A 19,925-nucleotide genomic window follows, 5' to 3' on the forward strand; every position below is an offset into this window, starting at 1 on the left:
ATTTGAGATAAAAACCCAAAACAAGAGTAAGTATTTACAAGGGGAATAGCCCCATATTTATAGAGAGGTAGAGAGAAGCCTTAAGAGAGCTGTTGGACTCTCCAACGGCTCTAATAGAGCTGTTGGGGAGTCCAACAGCTCTTTTTGGATTTACCTTTTTGACTTGGTCAAAAAGGTACCTTTTTGACTAGTCAAAAAGGTAAAGGCCAAATCAGTCCAATGATGGACTGGTTTGGCTAATTCTAGTTGTATTTTAACTAGAATTAATTAAACAAAAAATCCTAACTAGAAAGGAGATAAAACATTACATATGAGATATTATATGAGATTACATATTTTAACACCCCCCCCCCTTTCTGCTTTTGTTTTCAGATTCTTGAAACAAGAATCGTGCAGCACGATTCTGTTTCAAGCTTTCCTTTAAAAGCTGGACTCGGGTCCGGGTCCGAGCCTGCGACCCGCAATACCAAATCCAATCTACAACTGGATCCGGGTCGCCAAACGCTAACGGATCTTCAGTTGGATCCTTGCAGGTCCAACTGTGGGTCCAACAGTTGTTGATATATATATATATATATATATATATATATATATATATATATATATATATATATATATATTTATAACTAATATTAATTATTTATTTAATTTGAATTTAACATTATAATTTAACCCCCATCAATATGGATCCGCAAGTTGGATCCAAGTGGATCCAACTGTGGATCCTCGAGTTCGCTTAATATATATATATATATATATATATATATATATATATATATATATATATATATATATATATATATATATATATATATATTTCTATTTTAATACTAATATTAAAATTATTTTAATATAACGCAATTATTTAAGCATAAATACCCCTTTATGGGTCCTGGATCTGCAATTTGGATCTAGGCCCAATTTGCATATTTTAAAATATTTTGTAACAAAAAAATTCGGGTTTTACAAGCATCATTAGGTATACCCCAAATAGGCTCAAATTTAGCTATTTGGTCACAAAGTCTCTTTAAGGCTCCATAATACTTTTGTATACTTTTATCACCTTGTGTACATTTATGGATTTTGTTATTTATTTTTCATTTATGAGCGGCATTTTTTTAGTGTAATTTGGTTTAATAAAAGTCCAAGCTTTATCCGCTCTCTCAAACTCTAAAATGTTCTCACATGGTTTCTTGCACATGCTCCCCATAAAAAGTGATAGAACTTTAGCATGGCCTACTTCCTATGCTTTATAGGCATTTTTGTACTCCAAGAGAGCCTTATCTCTCTCTTATCCTTTCCCACAACATCTTTAGTAAGAATGGGTTGAGGTTCCAGAGTAGAACCATCAACCAAGTGCCATAGCTCTTTCCCTAGGATTTTTTACCGTGGTGGCCCACATGTAGTTGTTCCCATCAAATTTGATGAGAACAATGGTTACAACTTCGTTGTCGATCATGAAAGTAAAGAGAAAGAGAAAGAAAAATAGAGAAAGGAAGGAGAGGAAAAAAGGTTGAAGAAAGTTGATAGCACACTTCCCGGACCAACGAACTGACGATCCTCTGATCTTCACGGTCCACCACGCAATCTTCAAATACAAATTACAACAAGAGAGCATCAATGCTCTGATACCATGTAATGAAATACAAAAACACAAGTAGATGTCCCTTATGGGCTTACAAAACACACAACCAAGGACTTATGGGTCAATACAAGCATAAAGCCACTAATGGGCGCGAGAGAGAGAGAGAGAGAGCATAAAAAATATAAATGAATTTCATATAAGTGCTTGAGACAAGCATAGAATTTATGAGGGAAACATATACACAACAAGGCTCACATAGAGCCATTGGGACACTCCACAACGGCTAGGAATAGAGCCGTTGGGGAGGTCCCAGACTCCCAATGACTCTATGTACCTTTTAGATACATGCCCTTAACTCTAAGTTAAATAAATAACATATAAAAATAAGAGAAAAAATACAAAAAACTATTGTGCCCCTAATGGGCACAACCTATTAAAATATAGTGAAAAGACTAAAATACCCCTAAAGGGTATTTCCTATTACAACATTATAACACCTATAAAACACACACACATATATATATATATATATGTGTGTGTGTGTGTGTGTGTGTGTGTGCGTGTGTGTACAGGTTAATATAAAACTTAACAAGCACAACACTATTGATACCATTACATCATTGTCAAATGATCGCCAACAGTCTAAAAGGACATCATCTATTTTTGTGAATATTATACATGCAATTGATGCCTACATCCTCACTAAACCCAACCAAAAGAGCTACATCATTGTCAAATGATCGCCAACAGTCTAAAAAGACATCATCTATTTTTGTAAAGATTATACATGCAATTGATGTCTACATCCTCACTAAACCCTACCAAAAGAGTTGCACCCACATATATATCCAATATTTTATCCTTCCACAATGAGTTGAAGATGAGGCATGAGGCCCATGCTAAGGACCATTTTTCATCTTTTCCTATAGTATGGACATGCTGGGTGAGTCAAGCTCAAGCCTGGTACAAGCAGTACCAAACGGAGCTCAAGCATCCCCGTCTCAGTTATGGCTCAGCATGTATGCAGCCCTAAAGACAAAAACAAATATGTGTGCATGGTAACTGCTGGACCACAATATATTTTAAGGTCATCTATTTTATGGAGATTACAAAGGCTGCCATACAACATTCTAGGAAGCCCTCCAACAACTAAATACACACATCTAGTTGACATTTATATCTTCTCTAATCCTCATCACTAGTGATAATCCCATATAGTCAATATTGCATCCTCTACGATGAATTGAAGAAGGCCCAGCTAACCTTTTTTTTCTTTTCCATTACTATAGGCATGTCAGGCATACAATCGTACAGCGAAGACTATCAATGTTCTCTTCACATGTAGAACACATTTGACATTTAGTAATTGATGTTCTATGTGTTTCACACAGAACAAGTTTGGGTATTTAGTAATTGGCTTTCTAATGAGCAATGAAATCAAGATACTTTCAAATTTGTCTAGTTTACTGCAAGTGTATCATGTATCTAACAACACCAGAACATGCCAAATGAAAAGAGGCTACATTGATTTGCAAGATTTTCATGCAATTGGTTTCTGAGAGATCATTAGAAAAACTTACCATTGAATATAGCAAACTCACTCACATGTACATAGCACAAAAGAAATAGACAGATGACAGATTCATCAACAAAAATAATTATTATTAAAGCCAGAATTTTTTGCATATAAATAGGAAAGAATAATATCTGGTTGATTATTACCAAAATTAACATGGATCTAAATTCCAGCAAAGCCACATAACAAATTGTTCCTTGGTGAAAATAATTAAGCTTACCTAGCATTTGCTTTTCTCTTCTAGCATAGGCCACAGGAAACTTTTTCTGAATCAAACAGTGGAATGTTGGGCATATACTGGAAAAGTGATTGTAAGAGTTTCTACAAAGTACACATGATGAGTCACCTAAGGCATTCATAGATCCATAAGTGCACCAGAAACAACAAATATGACCACATGCTGCACAAACAAGAGAACAGAATACAAATGGTTCAAAATTATTAGATCATACTGGCAAAGTTGCTAAGATCAAACTGGCAATTTTACATAGCAGAAGAGTTCTTACCAAGAATGACTGGTTTGTAAAGGAGATCCCTGAAAAATATAAAACATTTTTAGATGGAAAACAAAAGAAAGAAGAAAATTTGCAATTGCTTACATATTCATGGGCACGTCCACAAACAACTATGCTGTAATATCCAGAAAAATGAAAAGAAGTGCACCAAAAATATATCACTGATGTCACATTTATAGCATTATGCAATGCATTTTTGCCTCTTCAAAATAGAAACTTATCTGCGGCAAAAGAATCAACAGATTACAGTCTTTTCAAGTCCTAAACATGGTCGACTTGGAAAAGCATTTAAAAACCGTATGCATGCTGGCATGTAAAGTCAACCACTAATGCAGATTATGCCAATGGGAATGTAGAAAACAGAAAATTGGATTCTTCAAATAGAAAGAACCAACTCCAAAATTGATGTTCTACTTTGTTGAGAACATTGAATTTATAACACTCTGCAATAAAGATTGCCTCCGAAGAACAAAAAAAAAAGCCTAATACTCTTGAAGTTGAAGGAAATCACTTAATTGTGTGTTTGCATGAGTGTTCCCATGTGCATGAATGCGGTCGGGATGCTGGTATGTTCCCGTGCAAATTGTTCCAGCATTCAACATCATCTCACCGTGTTCCATCTATGCAGTTCCTGAATGTTATTCATGTACTAAAAAGGTAACATGTATTCTAATTTATACTGTGAAAGACTTACTCAACATGCTCAAACAATCTTTAGCACAATCTATCAACCATAACCACCAAAATTCTTAATCAGTCGACCGTCACATACTTCTCAATAGGAAAAAAAAAACCTCTTTTTTTGCCTCCACTCTCATTACAAAAGCTCAATTGACATAAGAAATGATGAAGAATAGAACATTATTAGTAGAAACTAAAAATAAAAAAGGGAAAAGTTTCAAAAAAACAAAATATTCAGAAACAGACAATATCATTACAGTTCGAAAACTAGCACATGAATACAAAATAAATTCAGGCACAACACCGTCATCGTTTTTCCTCTTGACAATTTAAAAACGAAGAAAATTACAATTCGTTCAATCATTTGCTTTCGTTCGGTATCTTTACTAAGAAGCATTTTCATCCAAATCGACCAGAAAATCATCCCAGAACAAAAAAATGGTGGCCATCAAGAGAAATCAACTAATGGCGAAACGGCCTCCAAATGGACGAAAAAAATGCAGAAATGTCATAAAAATTAAAATCATCGATAAAAAAAACGGTAAAAAAAAGCGATAACTAGGGAATCGAGATAATTTGAGAACAAGAAATTTCAGGATTTAGTAGCAGAATACGACATCGAGAGCATTTGAAGACAAGAAATTTCAGGATTTAGTAGCAGAATAGGACATCGGGAGCTTCTGAAGACAAGAGATTTCGGGATTTAGTGGCACAAATTTCGCTTACAGGCAAACGGAACACTGGAGACCTTCGGGGAATTCCTCTTCGTTCCCTGAATCGGTCGGCTCTAGGGTTAGAGTTTCGGCCTTCTCCCCTAGTCCTTCGATATCCATCGGCTCTGCTTTCGTCCCTTCCTCCACCTCCATCGATGGCATCCTCTCTCTCTGGACTGGATGGATATGATGGCGACTGCAGCTTTTTCCGTATGTATAGGAGGTTGGAGGCCACCGTTGGCGTCCGGCCGAGGGATTCGTCCCGCCACGTGGCAAGGGCGGGATGTTCTAATTGTGCGTGGTTAGGTAATCGAGTCGAGTACAAAGATATTCTTTCATCCTTTCGACAGAGAAAGCTGGGGTTAGTAGGGATGGCAGTGGACCGGGGGAAAGCGGGGCCCCGCCCCGCCTCGCCCCGTTTGGACCGGGGATGAAGGGTATGAAACGGGGATGGAGGCGGGGACGAAGGTTAAAATCCATCCCCGTCCGGGGGTGGAGGCGGGGATGGACGTGCACTTTTCCCCGCTCCGCCACGATCCCTGCCTCATCCCCGCCCCGCCCCGCCTCATCCCCGTTTGAACCGGGGATGGAGGACATGAAACGGGGGTGGAGGATAAAATCCATTCCCCGCCGGGGATGGAGGCGGGGGTGGAGGATAAAATCTTGAGGCAGGGCAGGGGTGGAGACCTTGTCGCCCGCCCCGCCCCACTGCCATCCCTAGGGGTTAGGCAGTCCACTACCAGTTATACAACGATACCGTTCGAACTTGGGTGACGTGCACTAACTGCTCCTGCCATACAAATTAGAGAAAATCTCCTCAGGTATGTAGCCATTTTATGCGTTAAAAACTTAAAAACAAGCCCTGTATCGTTTGGCCAACGATTCAGGGCCGCGTATACCGATACTCGAGTGAATCGTTTTAAATTGGCCAAATTTTAAATAATTAAAAATATTAAGTATCAATCAGAATAAGACACGTATTAAAACTATTGAAATAATATTATAAAAAAGTAAGTAATTTTTTATATTTATTAAAAATAGCTGATTCAGAGATGGAGCGTATCCATTTTCTGTTGATATAATATGTATCAGCCGATACACACCAATACTGACATCATTGTTTAAAACTAGGGCTGTCAATGGGTCGGGTTTTACTGGGACTCAACTGGTACCATACACCCTATAATTAGGGTTTGGTGATAAACAAGAAGATTGGATTAGAATGTGAGTTTGACTCAAAGAGTTCGATTAATATATGGAACCGAGTATGGTTTGTAAAATTTCACAATACACCTACGCAGGCTGCAGCGTCGCTATAGCACATTCGTTGCCTGTCCTTTTCTTCGTGTTCCAATTTCCAACTTTCACGTAGTAAGACTATAATTTGCTGTAATTAGGTTTGGGTAGGGGTGGCAAAATCTGACCCAACCCGCTTCTTAGCCGGGTTAGGGTTTGGCTTAAACAGGTTCCTGTCATAAACGGGTCGACCCTCCTAACCCGTTTATTAAACAGGTTGTGTTCGTGTTAGGGGTATGCCAACCCGCCAACCTGTTTGACCCGTTTAATAAACGGGTTAGGCGGGTGGGTCAACCCGTTTACACGAACCCGTCAACCCGCAACCCGTTTATATATATATATTAACTTATCTAACCCTAACTCCTAACTTTACACTTTAGTCAGCCACCTAACTCCTTCCTACCCAGCCGTAGCTGAGAGCCCGAGACCTCTCCTCTCCAGTGGTGGTGTGCGCCTCTGCGGTTATCGTGTCTATGTTATCTGGTCGACCCGTTTAATAAACGAGTCGTCGTGTCGTGTAATCATGTCGTGTCGACCCGACATGTTTATTAAACGAGTTAACCTTGTTGTGTCGGGTTACCCGTTTAATAAATAGGTCGTGTTCGTGTTTGCCACATCCGACCCGTTTAATAAATGGGTCGTGTTCGTGTTGAGGTATTCTGACCCACCAACCCACCGACCCGGCCCGATTGCCACCCCTAGGTTTGGGGTGTTTGGAGATGCACCCACTTATCCTGATAACAAGATAGGCGGGGCGGGGGGGAATGCGTCTTGCTCCATAATGCAATTTCCCATGTTATCTTGTTTATCTAGATAAGTGGGTAAAGTATACAAGTTTTTAGGAAATTCATGAACAATTTGCAAAATGATGCAGGAATGGAGTATGGCCGACATGGTTCTGGATCCATTTGGATATGTTTATTTCTTTTAAATTTTTTATTAGATTTAAATTGAATATTGGATATTGGATTGGTTTTTGTTTATAGTTAGGCATTGGTTTCATCTTGGATCTATAAATATTAATTGTAGAGCATTTTATTTTTCAGAGAAATGAATGAATGGGTTTTTGAGTATTTTCTTTAATTTCTGTATATTTTCCATTAGATTTCTAGTTTTCTTTAAAATAATGTAAGAATAGTTAGTAAATCGTAGATTTTCTTGCAAATGGGGCAACCGATTTGCATCACAAAAACACCTCCGATTTATCACAGGAAAATTGGTTCCGGTGGAGTTCAGGTTGCACTGTTTTTCAATGTTTAGAAGGCGTGCTTTGCAAATCAGACCTCACAGATGCGTTTTAACATGGTCTATTTTCTAACAACAAAATTAGATCATTTTTTTCATTAAAAAAATATATATGAAAGCCAAATATCGCCAAGACTTCAAATAAAAAATTGTGGGCCATAGTGCAATATGATTGCACAAATATTTATGCATTAAGCACCTGATCACCCTCCATCTTGGGGACGGGGACTATCAGTTGTGGGGCCAAGGCCTGATGGAGGAAGATCAGATGAATGCTTAATGCACAAATTTTGTGATATGTGATTGCACCTTATCCGGACTCCTGGCGACACACTACCGAGCATTTTAAAAAGGTTGTGTCAACATACTTTTTTTATGAAAGAATAGTTATGCAGCTGTAACTTTCTTTGTTAGTAAGCGGGGTCCTGTGTCAAGCTGATGGCCCAGGATCGAATCCCTGCCCGTGTTTAACACGTGGGGACCAACAGGTCCTGCAGGGACCCATTGGTTCCTTCCCCTTTTTATTTAATACGGGTGGGAGGGAACCAGTGAATGTTGTCAATATTGGTGCGTATCGGCCGATAAGTATTGTATCCTCAGAAAATCGATATGATACTAACTTGAAGCGGTTATTTTTAATAAATAAAAAAATCTTAAAACTAAATTTTTTTAATATTATTTTAATAATTTTTACACGAGTCACATTTTGATTGACATGAAATATCTTTTAGCCGAATAATTCACTTGAGAATTGGTATAGACCGATTTACCGGAATCATTGGCCAAATGATTCAGGGCCCATACTGACAACATTGGGTGACATTTGTTCACTTAGTCAAGCGGTTTGTTGTGTTTCTTATGTCTGTTGTTTGATTTATGTTGTTCGTCCAATTTGGACACACATGGATAAAGGGTAGGATAACTTCATTTTAGATTATATGACTCAATCCACTTACCGTTATCGATGTTTTGAGATATTTACTATGAATTTTAGCCCTTAATATGGATCTCGAATTAGATTTCAAAACTAAAAAATATTTTAAAATTAGGTAATTTGAGAAAAATAAGAATTAATAGTTTTTTATATGTAAATACTTTAATCAGTGTCATATTGGATCTAATTATGAAGTTTATCAAAAAAAATTATAGAATTTAACCCCAAATATAGATCTCAAACTGAATCCAAGTATACTTTTTTTTTGGATAATTTGAGAAAAATAAAAATTCATAATTATATATATATATATATACAAATTATATATAAATCATAAATTAATTATAAAACCTAAAATACAAGAAAATAAATCATAAATAAACTATAAATAAGCCATAAAATAAAAAAAAACCATAAATAAACTATAATAAATATATAAAAACTCCTAATTCAAACCCTAATAAAAGAAAATCAAAGAAAAACAATCATAATCAAATACAAGAAAAGCCTTATCCAAATTAACTATAAAAAAAGTCATAAATAAAAAAATTAAATTACAAGAAAAATAAAGCATAAATTCAAACCCTAATAAAAAAAATCATAGAAAAATAGTCATAATGAAATACAAGAAAATCAAATTAACTATAAGGATCTCTAATTAAAGAAATTTGATTCAAGATGTAATAAAAAAAAGCCCTAATTAAAAAAATATTTGATTAAGAGCCCTAATCATAAAGAGAGAAAAGAAGAAGAAAAAGAAGAAAGAGAATAACAATTAAGATGGGGAAGAAAGAAAGAAGCTAAGAAAAAAATGACCCGAGATGAACGAAGAAGGAAAAGAGAGAGAGAGCAACTTTTGGTTTTTGGTCGCTGCACATGAGAGAGAGAGAAAGAGAGTCGGGGAGGGAAGAAGGAAGAAATGAGAGGGTGTTGGGGTAACCCTAGCATAACACGGGGGTAGAACGGTGAATCACTGTTCCACGAAGTGACAGACACAAGTTTTGTGCGTCTACCGCATCCATTGTTTGTTCATGAGGGCGTAATTTATGGTCGTGCCATCCCAAATCATGCACCAACAAGCAACCCCTTAAAGTGTGCTGGATTTCGCGGACAACATCTGCCCAATTACCATTCTTCTCCATTTTGGAGGCAATACCTTGGGATGGAATTGTGAAATTCAATAATGTAATAATGTATGTATGGATTTGGCATTCCCCATACCCCTTGTTTCCAAGCACCTTTATCTGTCAAAAGTTTACAAATTTCATTTCATGACGTTTGGATGGACTTTTAAAGAGATAAAAACTGTTTGGCTACCCACAAAGCTTTCTTCGTCTGGCAGGTGTGACTTGTGAACATCACTAAGGTTTTGTTTGGGAACCTCAGTTGGGAGCAGTGACAGGATTCACTAAATCCCAATCATCTCTTTTGGTTAGAGTTGGGAGGAGTGTTATAAATGGATGGATTTCAAAAACCTCCTCATGAGGATGTTGTTGCCAAATCCACTGATTTCATGCTCCCAACAGTGGATCTCAAGCACCACCGAGGTGGTATCCCATGTGGTAAGTAGGGTTCAGTGCCAAGCTAAAGGCCCAGGTTCGAATCCCTCTGCCACATAAGGCTTAAGAGATATCTGGTAGGGTCTGCCTAACCCCAGCTTGCCTTTAAAAAAAAAAGAAAGAAAACAGAACATCATGAGTTTGAAACCCATAGGTTGGAGCATGTTTGAAACCCATAGCTTAAGAGATATCTGGAAGATGCTTAGTATACTCCCTTTCGTGCTGGGTAAGGACCTGGAGTTTCAACTTTTTAGTCAATTAACTCCACAGTTTTAAAGGCTTGGCTGATCAAGTTGCAGAAACTGGACTTTCGTTGTCTTTAAAATCATAACTAGTATAAAGGCAAAACGGTCAGACTAAGGGTTGTATTTTATTGAACTCATAAACCGTTTGGTTTCTGTAACCAAGGGTACGTTTGGTCTACTGGCACAAGCACCGACTTCTGCAAATCAGGAACCCCCGCGGTGGTTATCTATGTGGTCAGCAAAGTCTTGTGTCAAGCTGAAAGTTTAGGGTTGAATTCTGTCGACGCATTGAGATTGCCATTGTTTTATCACTGTTGGAGCAGGGGTGGCAATTTCTGACACGACCCCGCCAACCCGCTTCTTAGGCGGGTTCGGGTTTGGCTTAAACGGGTTTGTGTCGCAAACGGGTCGACACGCCTAACCCGTTTATTAAACCGGTCGGGTTTGTGTTAGGGGTATGCCAACCCGTTTAATAAACGGGTTAGGCGGGCGGGTCAACCCGTTTACCCACCAACCCGTAAACTTTTCAATGTAAAACTCTAAACCCTACCCGCCAACCCATTACCCAACCCGTTTATTAAACGGGTTAACCGTTTAATAAATGGGTCGGGTTCGTGTTGAGGTATGCTGACCTGCCAACCCGACCCGATTGCCACCCCTAGGTTGGAGCATGTAAGTTCGAGTGATCGTGAAATCCACAACTGAGAGTTTTACATCACAGGGAGGTGGGCCTATTAAGTGATCCGGTTCTCCGTGAAGGTTTCTTTTATATATATATATATATATATATATATATATATATATATATATATGACATGCTAATCAGAATCACAAATAGCCCCATTTCAGTTCTGATTCTCTCCCAACCGAGAAGAGCAAACCTTTAAAATGGAACTGCTTTTGTGAACCTTCTACACTATGCAATAGGTCTTGGGTTAATAACTGGGAAGAGAAGAAAGAACAACAGGTTAGATGCCTTAAGGTGATGGTGATGGTGGTGGTGGTGAGACTGTGGGTGGTGGTGGTGAGATGGGTGGTGGAGTGTAAAAATAAATTTTCTCTTTATAGGAAATATTATGCCCTCATGAAAGAATGGTTTTTTATAAAAAAATATACTTTTTAGAAAAAACTCTCAGCCAAAAAGTTCCTCTGCTTTGAAAGAGTAAAAAAATCTGTATTAATTTTATAATTTTCATCACTTTTTTCTACGTCTTTCTCGCTTGGAAAGGTGTCCTCAAAGTTTTGCTTTGTTGAGTCAATATAAGATGTAAAAGAGACGCGAGGGTTTGTCCTTTTAAGTATTTGATTTTTCTTTTTCTTTTGGCTAGCCAAAAAAGCTCCAATCACTGATAGTACATTGGCAGGCTTCCCAACGATAAACCCATTGAAGTCTTCCCTGTTCACTGAATAATGTATTTAGCTTTAACCTTGTGGCAAGAATTGTTAAAATGTAATCCTAATTTTTGTTGTATATATATATATATAGCTTATAATACCCAAAAAGGGTATTTCTATAGTTTCACATTTTACACATATTCTATTTGAAATATAATTGTAATTTTATTTTTCTTTTCTTTATTTTATTCCACCTTGGGGGGGGGGCAACGTAGACGTTAGACTCCTCCAACGATCACATTTGTGACCGTTGGAGGGGCTCCAACGACTACATTGGAGCCTCTCCAAGGTTTCCAATGTAATCCCCTATAAATAGGGGCTTTCCCTCTTTGTTCTTTTAAGCTTAAGAGCTCAAGCTTTTCTTATTTCTAATATATTATGGCATTTCATGCGTGCATGTTTGTATTATTTTATGCCTTTGTGCATATTAGTTCAAGTGTTCTTTGAGTGCCTTTGTGCATATTTTTTGTGAGGAATTAGTGTTTGTATGTGTATTATCTCATTAAAGACAATTTTACATGGTATCAAAGCTTGATTGAAGATAAAAGATTGTGTGATTTTTTGTATTTTTTAGGTGCCTCGAAAAGCTTGTTTTTGACTTCTTGAAGATTGGAGTGTGGACTTCTCTTCCTTTAATATTTTAGAAAGGCATTATGACTGTCACAGAACTATTTTCTTCAATAGGCCAGCGCGGCACGCCGGTCCTTCTTCACCGTCGCAAGCATACTTGTCGCTCGCTTGCCATTCGCAAAAGCTTGTAATCGGAGAGCAAGAAAGAATAGAGAGAGAATAATTGCAATCACAAGAAGCAATCACAACAAGGGTGAACAAAAGAAAGCTCAACGCATTTGATTCATTCGTAATTTTGCCCGCATGCTATTACAGTTCAAGTATACGGGTTGCCCCATTCGGGGTATTGATTAACTTGAATCGGTCATCTTACATCAGACTCAACAAAAGTAAACCAGACTCTAAGCGCAACTTTACAATGTAAGTCACAAGGAAACATGCTCCTCCCTTCAAATCATGCGCCGTCCTCGGCGCCATCTGTTTCATGGTAAGCCTTGACTTCAGCTGGGTAGAGGTTGTTCATCCGAAAAGCTGGCTCCCACGTAGGTTTCACAGTTTCCTCCCACTACACTAGGTATTTCTTTGCTTCGCCCAAGTAGTTGACCTTGTGACAAAATATCTGACTGAGGTGCTTCTTAGCCCGTTGTGTTGTCGGGGCCCTTTGCATGATGGGTGCGCGTTGTGGCACGCTGCATTCTGGATCTCCATTGTCTGGATGAAACTGCTTGAGGTTGCACACGTAGAACATCGGGTGCACCTTGAAAACTGGGGGCAACTTCAGCTTGCACACCAGTTTGCCCACCTTCTTTGTGATGGTGAATGGATCCTTATACTTTCTTATCAGTCAGCAGTGCCGCCTGTGGAAGATGCCTATGTGACCAAGATAAAGCTTTACAATACTTGGTCTCCAACTTAGAACCCAGCGAGCCGACAATGCTTGTCCGCCCACTTCTTCATTCTCTTTGCCGCCTTGTGTAGGAATGCCTTCATCAACTCATTCTGCTTGTGTTAGTCTCGAACAAACTGATAGACGAATGATGACCTTTCCTTTTCTTGCACGACAAGAGTGTGCAGAGTCAGTGGTTGCTCCCTCATGGCTATCTCGAACGGGTTGTGGCCTGAAGACTCGCTCTTCTGCAGATTGTAACAAAATTGTGCCACATCCAGGAGCTTTACCCAATTTTTTTGATTCGCACTAACAAAGTGCCTAAGGTACTGCTCAAGTATCCCGTTGATGCGCTCTGTTGCTCATCTGTCTGCGGATGGAAGCTTATTGAAAATAGTAAATCAAAGCCAAGTAGTCGAAATACTTCACTCCAGAACTTGCCCGTGAAGCAAGCATCGCGATCACTCACAATGCTCTTTGGTATTCCCTAGTACTTCATTACATGCTTTACAAACAACTCTGCAGGGCACTTCTTAGAAGCTGGGATGAAGGTGACATACTTTGAGAAATGATCCACCATAACTAAAATAAAACTGAGACCCTCTATCTTTGGCAGACTAACAATGAAGTTCATGGAGATGCTATCACAAGGGCGTTCTAGAATTGATAGAGGCTCAAGAAGACCGTGAGTCTTCTGGTTTGTCCCCTTATCTTGCTGGCAGATGAGGCATGTTCGCGTATACCCTCTCATCTGCGGCTAATAGTAGCCATGATCAAGGAGTGCTAAGGTCTACTCCTGACCAGGATGACCAAACCATAGTGTATCATGACACTCTTTAAGCAGTTCTCGACATAGGCTTCCCCACCGCGACATGAAGACACGCTCCTCTTTTGTCACGAGGAGGCCAACCTGTAGCCAAAATCGCTGAGTCTTCCCTATATGTGCTAGAGAAACAAGGTGTTGTGTTGTCGGATCCTGCTGCATACATTCGCGGATGCGACTCAATAATGTGCCCTTTAAATGCACTTCAGAAGGCTCCATGCGCGCAGCTGCCAGTTTAGCCCCGCGGCTCAAGGCATCCGCCACAACATTGGTCTTTTCAACCTTGTACTCCAAGGCAAAGTTGAACTCAGCCAAAAACATTTGCCACCGAGCTTGCTTGGGCGTCAGTTTCTTCTATGTCTGAAAATAGCTCGTGGCAACATTGTCCGTCTTGGCGATGAACTGAGCACCCAGAAGATAGTGCCGCCAAGTCCTGAGGCAATACACGATGACTGCCATCTCACGTTCATGCATCGTGTAACGCCTCTTACATCCTTTAGCTTACGACTCTCGTATGCAATTAGATGACCCTCCTGCATAATAACTTCGTCGATGGCAAAGTCTGATGCGTCTGTGTGGACCTTAAAGGGTTTTGAGTGATCACGCAGTCGCAACACTGGCTCTCTCACTAAGGCTTTCTTTAAGCCATTGAAGGCATCTTGGCACACTCATGTCCATAGCTATACCCGATTCTTCTTTAACAAATCTGTGAGAGACATAGCAATAAGGGAATAACCTTTGATGTAACGTCGATAGTAGTTTGCCAAACAAAGGAATGATTGCAACATTGGTACTTTACCTGACAAAGCCCATTCCTGGATGACCCTTATTTTTTGCCCATCTATACGCAACACACCACGGCCCACAATGTGGCCCTTATCTTTTGTTTCATTGTAACTTATATCATAAAGTTGCATCTAGAATCTATTTTGCTTTTGTTGAGTCTGATCTAAGCTGCCCAGTTCAGGTGAATCAATACCCCGAAGGGGCAGCCCATATACTTGAACTATAATAGCCAGCAGGCAAATTTGTGGATGAATCAAATGCATTGAGTTTTTTTTTGTTCACCCTCATTGTGATTGCAATTCTTCTCCCTCTATTCTCTCTTGCTCCCTTTCACTCTGATTACAAGCTTCCACGACTGACAAGCGAGCAATAAGTAAGCTTGCGGTGGTAAGGAAGGACCGTCGCGCTGCGCTGGCCCATCGAAGGAAATAGGCCTTAAAAGTTTTATTATGGTATGTATTTTTTCTTCCTTCTTTCTTCTCTAATGGGTGAAAAAGAGTCTCACTTCTCTCTTGGATTTAAACTTAATGGCTCCAACTATCACGTTTGGGCCGAGAACATAGAGGCTCACATAAAAGAGAAAGGTCTTTGAGGTTATGTACAAGGCATAATCCTGGAACTGAAATCGAAGATTACCTTGATTGAGAAATATGAAATTAAGATTCTTGAAGGGGAGGAAAGAATTAAAGCCCTTGAAGAATATTCTAAGAAGCATGATGAATGAGAAATGAAGAATTTTAAAATATTGTCTTGAATTTTTTCATCCATTGAGACAAAAATCAAGGCGAATATTATCAAATTCAAAAAGGATTCTCAAGTATGAGAGTATCTTGAGAAAATGTAAACCTCAAGGGACTTGTCCCATAAATATTATCTTAAAAAAAGCCCTTACTGTTCTTCAAAGTGAAATGACCATTAAAAAATATTTTGTCGAACTTTCTTTCATTTGGGACGAGCTTGCTATGCTCGAACCAAAATAAAGTGGAGAGGCGATTGAACTTCGTCATAAACAATTGGAAGAAGATTGGTTCTTCAATTTTTTGAATGGGCTAAGGTCTGAATTTGAGCAAACAAGGTATTCTCTCTTGTCCTCTTTTACTCCCCATTCTCTTGAGGATGTTCTCACCAAACTAAGTGGAGAAGAGACCCGTATGGGTATAAGTAAGCAAGGGTCAAATGTGCTTGCGGTTCCATCAAATTCTGAAGAGAATGATGGGGTCAATGCGGTGTCTAGGCTCAGAAATAATTTAAGAGCTTATCGCCCCCTCATTTTAAAAATCAAAACTAAGAAGGTAATGGTGGACAAGGTGGAAAAAATGATTATAGCAAAATTATTTATCATTTTTGTAAAGAACCGGAGCATATCAAACCCGTATGTCCCAAGTGGAAGAAGTTGTTAGCCATGACCACCACCTCTAAACCGGAAAAGGAGGATAATTCTTCAAAAGGATCTCTTTCCCTAAATCAAATTGTGGAGGCACTTCAACCTCTCCTCAAGGGAGCCATCTCGGGAGTCGCCGTGTCTACTTTTTCTCCTCCAGGTAAAACTTCTTGGCTTTTGAACTCAGGTGCTTAATTTCATATGTCTCCAAATATGTTTTCTCTTTTCGAATATTCAAAAAATATCTCTCAATCTTTTGTTTCTACTGTGAATGACACTTCTCTTGAAATTAAAGGCGTTGAGAATTTTAAAACTCAAGACTCTTTCATTCGCAAAATTATATTTATACAAAAATTGAACTTGAACCTTCTCTTTGTTTCTCAACTCTCGGACCATGGATGTGATATTAAATTTTTCTCTGATAAATGTTTAATACATGATCGCCGGTCTGAGAAGTTGATTGAGGAAGGCTCTAGAAAATGAGACTTATACTATATGGACTCTCTTTAAATTCATATTTTTTTTTAATGTTGCCTAACATAAGAATATAAATGTTTGGCACAAAAGACTTGGTCATCCCAATATCACAAAGTTATTCTATTTACATTTTGCTAAAAATCTTTGTAAAAATACTTTCTCTTGTAATGACTTTATTCTTGGAAAAATGAGAAGTATGCCTTTTGGGCAAAGATCCATGTTTATTTCTAAACCTTTTGAAATTGTTCATTTAGAGGTTTAGAGCCCGGCACTTGTTGTTTCAAATAAAGAATTTTCCTATTATGTGATTTTTATGGATGACTTTTCTAGGTACTCTTGGATATATTTTCTTAAACATAAGCATGAAGTTTTTTCATATTTTAAATCATATCATTTGATGATTAAGAATCAATTTAATAGCAACCTAAAGATATTTAGAACCAATTTCGGAGGAGAGTATCTCTCCAATGAATTCAAGAAGTATCTTGAAGATAGTGGTATTGTTCATCAAAGGTCATGTCCTAAAACCCCTCAACAAAATGGGTTGGCCGAAAGAAAGCATAGGCATATCATTGAAACCACTCAAACTCTTCTCATATCTCAAGATATTCCAATTTTTTTTTGGGTCGAGGCGACTCTTGCATCAGTTTACCTTATCAATCGTCTACCATCTATAAATTTGGATAAAATCTCTCTCTTTGAAATATTATATAAAAAGAAACCTGATTATAACAGACCGCGATTTTTTTGTTGCAAATGCTTTGTCCTTACAGATAAGAATGATAAACTTTCACCTAAAGCTATCCTTTGTATTTTTCTTGGCTATTCTGAGACTCAAAAAGGATTTCGCTGTTATTAATCTAAAAATGATAAGTTATATGTTTCAAGAAATTTGATATTTTTGGAAAATGAGAGTGGCTTAAAAAATAACTCTCATCCCAAAAATATAAACTACTCTTTTTTATTTGACCTGTTATCTAGTAAGGATGATATGTCTAGTGATGATAAAATATCATCAAACCATGATAGTGATAATGAAGTAGACATTAATGACTTCAACTCACCTAGTGCTCAAGAAGATAGGGCATCAAATGATCCTATAACCTATTCACGTAGAGATAGAAGTACTTTTAGGAGTGCTATTGAGCAATATAGTGATTCTATTCTCACACATAATCCTAGACGATCTGAAAGAAATAGAAAGCCTTCAATAAGATTTGTCTCTTTTAACTCATTTTCATCTAAGTACAAAGCTTGTCTTAGTGTCATTCATTATTACTTTGAATCAAAGAATTTTGAAGAAGCCAAAGAATGCGTAGAATGGCAAGAAGCTATGAAAAATGAATCCAAAGCTAACACATGGGAATTTCAAACTCTACCATTTAGAAAGAAAACTATAGGTTGTCATTGGGTGTTTAAAGTTAAGAATAAAAGCGATGGATCTCTTGAGAGGTATAAAGCTCGCTTAGTCGCGAAAGGGTATGGTCAAGAATATGAAATTGACTATGAAAAGACATTTGCACCTGTAGCACGGATGGTTACAATCAGATGTCTTATCACTATTGCGTATATTAAAAAAATAAAATAATTTTTAAATGAATGTTAAAAATGTTTTTTTAAATGGTGACCTTAATGAAGAAGTTTATATAGATGCTCCACCAAGTATGAAAATTTCTAAAGATAAAGTTCGTCATTTTCAGAAAGCTCTTTATAGATTGAAATAGGCTCCCAAAGCCTGCCATGACAGATTTAACAATGTAATGTTAGAAAATATTTTTTCTTCATGTTATACAGATACTGCATTATTTACCAGAAAATCCGATGCAGGTATTGTTATATTATTATTATATGTTGATGACATGTTAATAACAGGTGATGATGTCAAAGGAGTCAAGAACATTAAATCCGTATTGACTTCAAACTTTGAAATGCCAGACCTAGGTTTTCTGACATATTTCTTGAGAATTGAGGTTGCTTACTCTCAACGTGATTATTTTTTATCTCAAACTAAACTTGCTTGTGAGATTATTGATAGATCAAGAATCTCAGATGACAAAAGTTGTGAAACTCTTGAAATAGTAGGCTAAAAAATGAAGATGGATGACAAGATTTCTCTGACAGATCCTACTCCTTACAAGCAACTGGTAGGCTCACTAATGTATCTTAGCATCACCAGATCCAATATATCACATGTGATCCACATTCCGAGTCAGTTCCAACATGCCCCTACATCGGTTCACATGAGTGCAGTTCTTCGCATCATCAGATACTTAAAGGGAACTGCAAATAAGAAAGTATTTTTGTCCTCATTTTCAGAGTTAAATTTAATTGCTTATACTGACTCTGATTGGGGAGGTGACCCTAATAATCGTCACTCAACCACTAGTTTTTGTGTCTTTTTAGGAGAATCATTGGTCTTTTGGAAGTATGAAAAGCAACAAAAAGTTTCTCTATCTTCCACTGAAGCTGAATATAGAGCCATGACATATACAACCATAAGAATTGTATGCATTCAACGTCTTCTAGAAGATATGAGAGTTTGTATTAAAGAGCCAACAAAGTTATGTTGCGACAATAAAAATGCAATATATATTGCCAAGAATCACACTTTTCATGAGCGCACGAAGCATATCGAGATAGACTGCCACTATGTCAGGGAAGAATACTTGAAAAAGGTTATTGATCTCCTGTACGTGACGTCTGAGTACCAACTGGCTGACTTCTTCACTAAGACACTTTGTTCGCCTAGATTTCATTTCCTTCTTGGCACACTTGCAGTCATCACACCGTAAGTTTGGGGGGGGGGAGGGTGTTAAAATGTAATCCTAATTTTGTTGTATATATATATATATATGTATATATATATAGCATATAATACCCAAAAATGGTATTTCTATAATTTCATATTTTATGCATATTCTATTTGAAATATGATTACAATTTATTTTATTTTATTTTATTCTTTTTTTTATTTTATTTCACCTTGGGGAGCCTAATGTAGACGTTGGACCCCTCCAACAGTCACATTTGTGATTGTTAGAGGGGCTCCAACGATTACATTGGAGCCCCTCCTAGGTTTCCAATGTAATCTCCTATAAATAAGGGCTCTCCTTCTTTGTTGTTTTAAGCTTAAAAGTTCAAGCTTTTCTTATGTCTAATATATTGTAGCATTTCATGCTTTTGTGCATGTTCTTGTTGTTTTATGCTTTACTATAACTGAATCCAAAGTCCAAACTGAGTTTAGAACCAAAACCGGTA

The 19,925-nt window shown here is 37.8% G+C and overlaps 1 protein-coding gene across 1 annotated transcript in view; it reads right to left on the reverse strand.

Moving 5' to 3' along the window:
- LOC149821938 (E3 ubiquitin-protein ligase PRT1-like) overlaps positions 1-5,252 on the reverse strand; it is a 56,130-nt gene extending 50,878 nt beyond the window's left edge. Inside the window, exons 1-3 of the mRNA XM_089980167.1 lie at positions 5,084-5,252; positions 3,668-3,696; positions 3,382-3,561 (exon numbers count right to left, since the gene is read on the reverse strand). Of these exons, the coding sequence (XP_089836293.1) occupies positions 3,382-3,561; positions 3,668-3,696; positions 5,084-5,232 (358 nt within the window). The 5' untranslated portion in view covers positions 5,233-5,252. The remainder of the gene's footprint in view (positions 1-3,381; positions 3,562-3,667; positions 3,697-5,083) is intronic.
- Between the last annotated feature and the right edge of the window lie 14,673 nt (positions 5,253-19,925).

The sequence above is a fragment of the Nuphar pumila genome, chromosome 11 (assembly GCF_984573655.1).
Source record: "Nuphar pumila chromosome 11, dmNupPumi1.hap1.1, whole genome shotgun sequence".
NCBI lineage: Eukaryota > Viridiplantae > Streptophyta > Magnoliopsida > Nymphaeales > Nymphaeaceae > Nuphar > Nuphar pumila.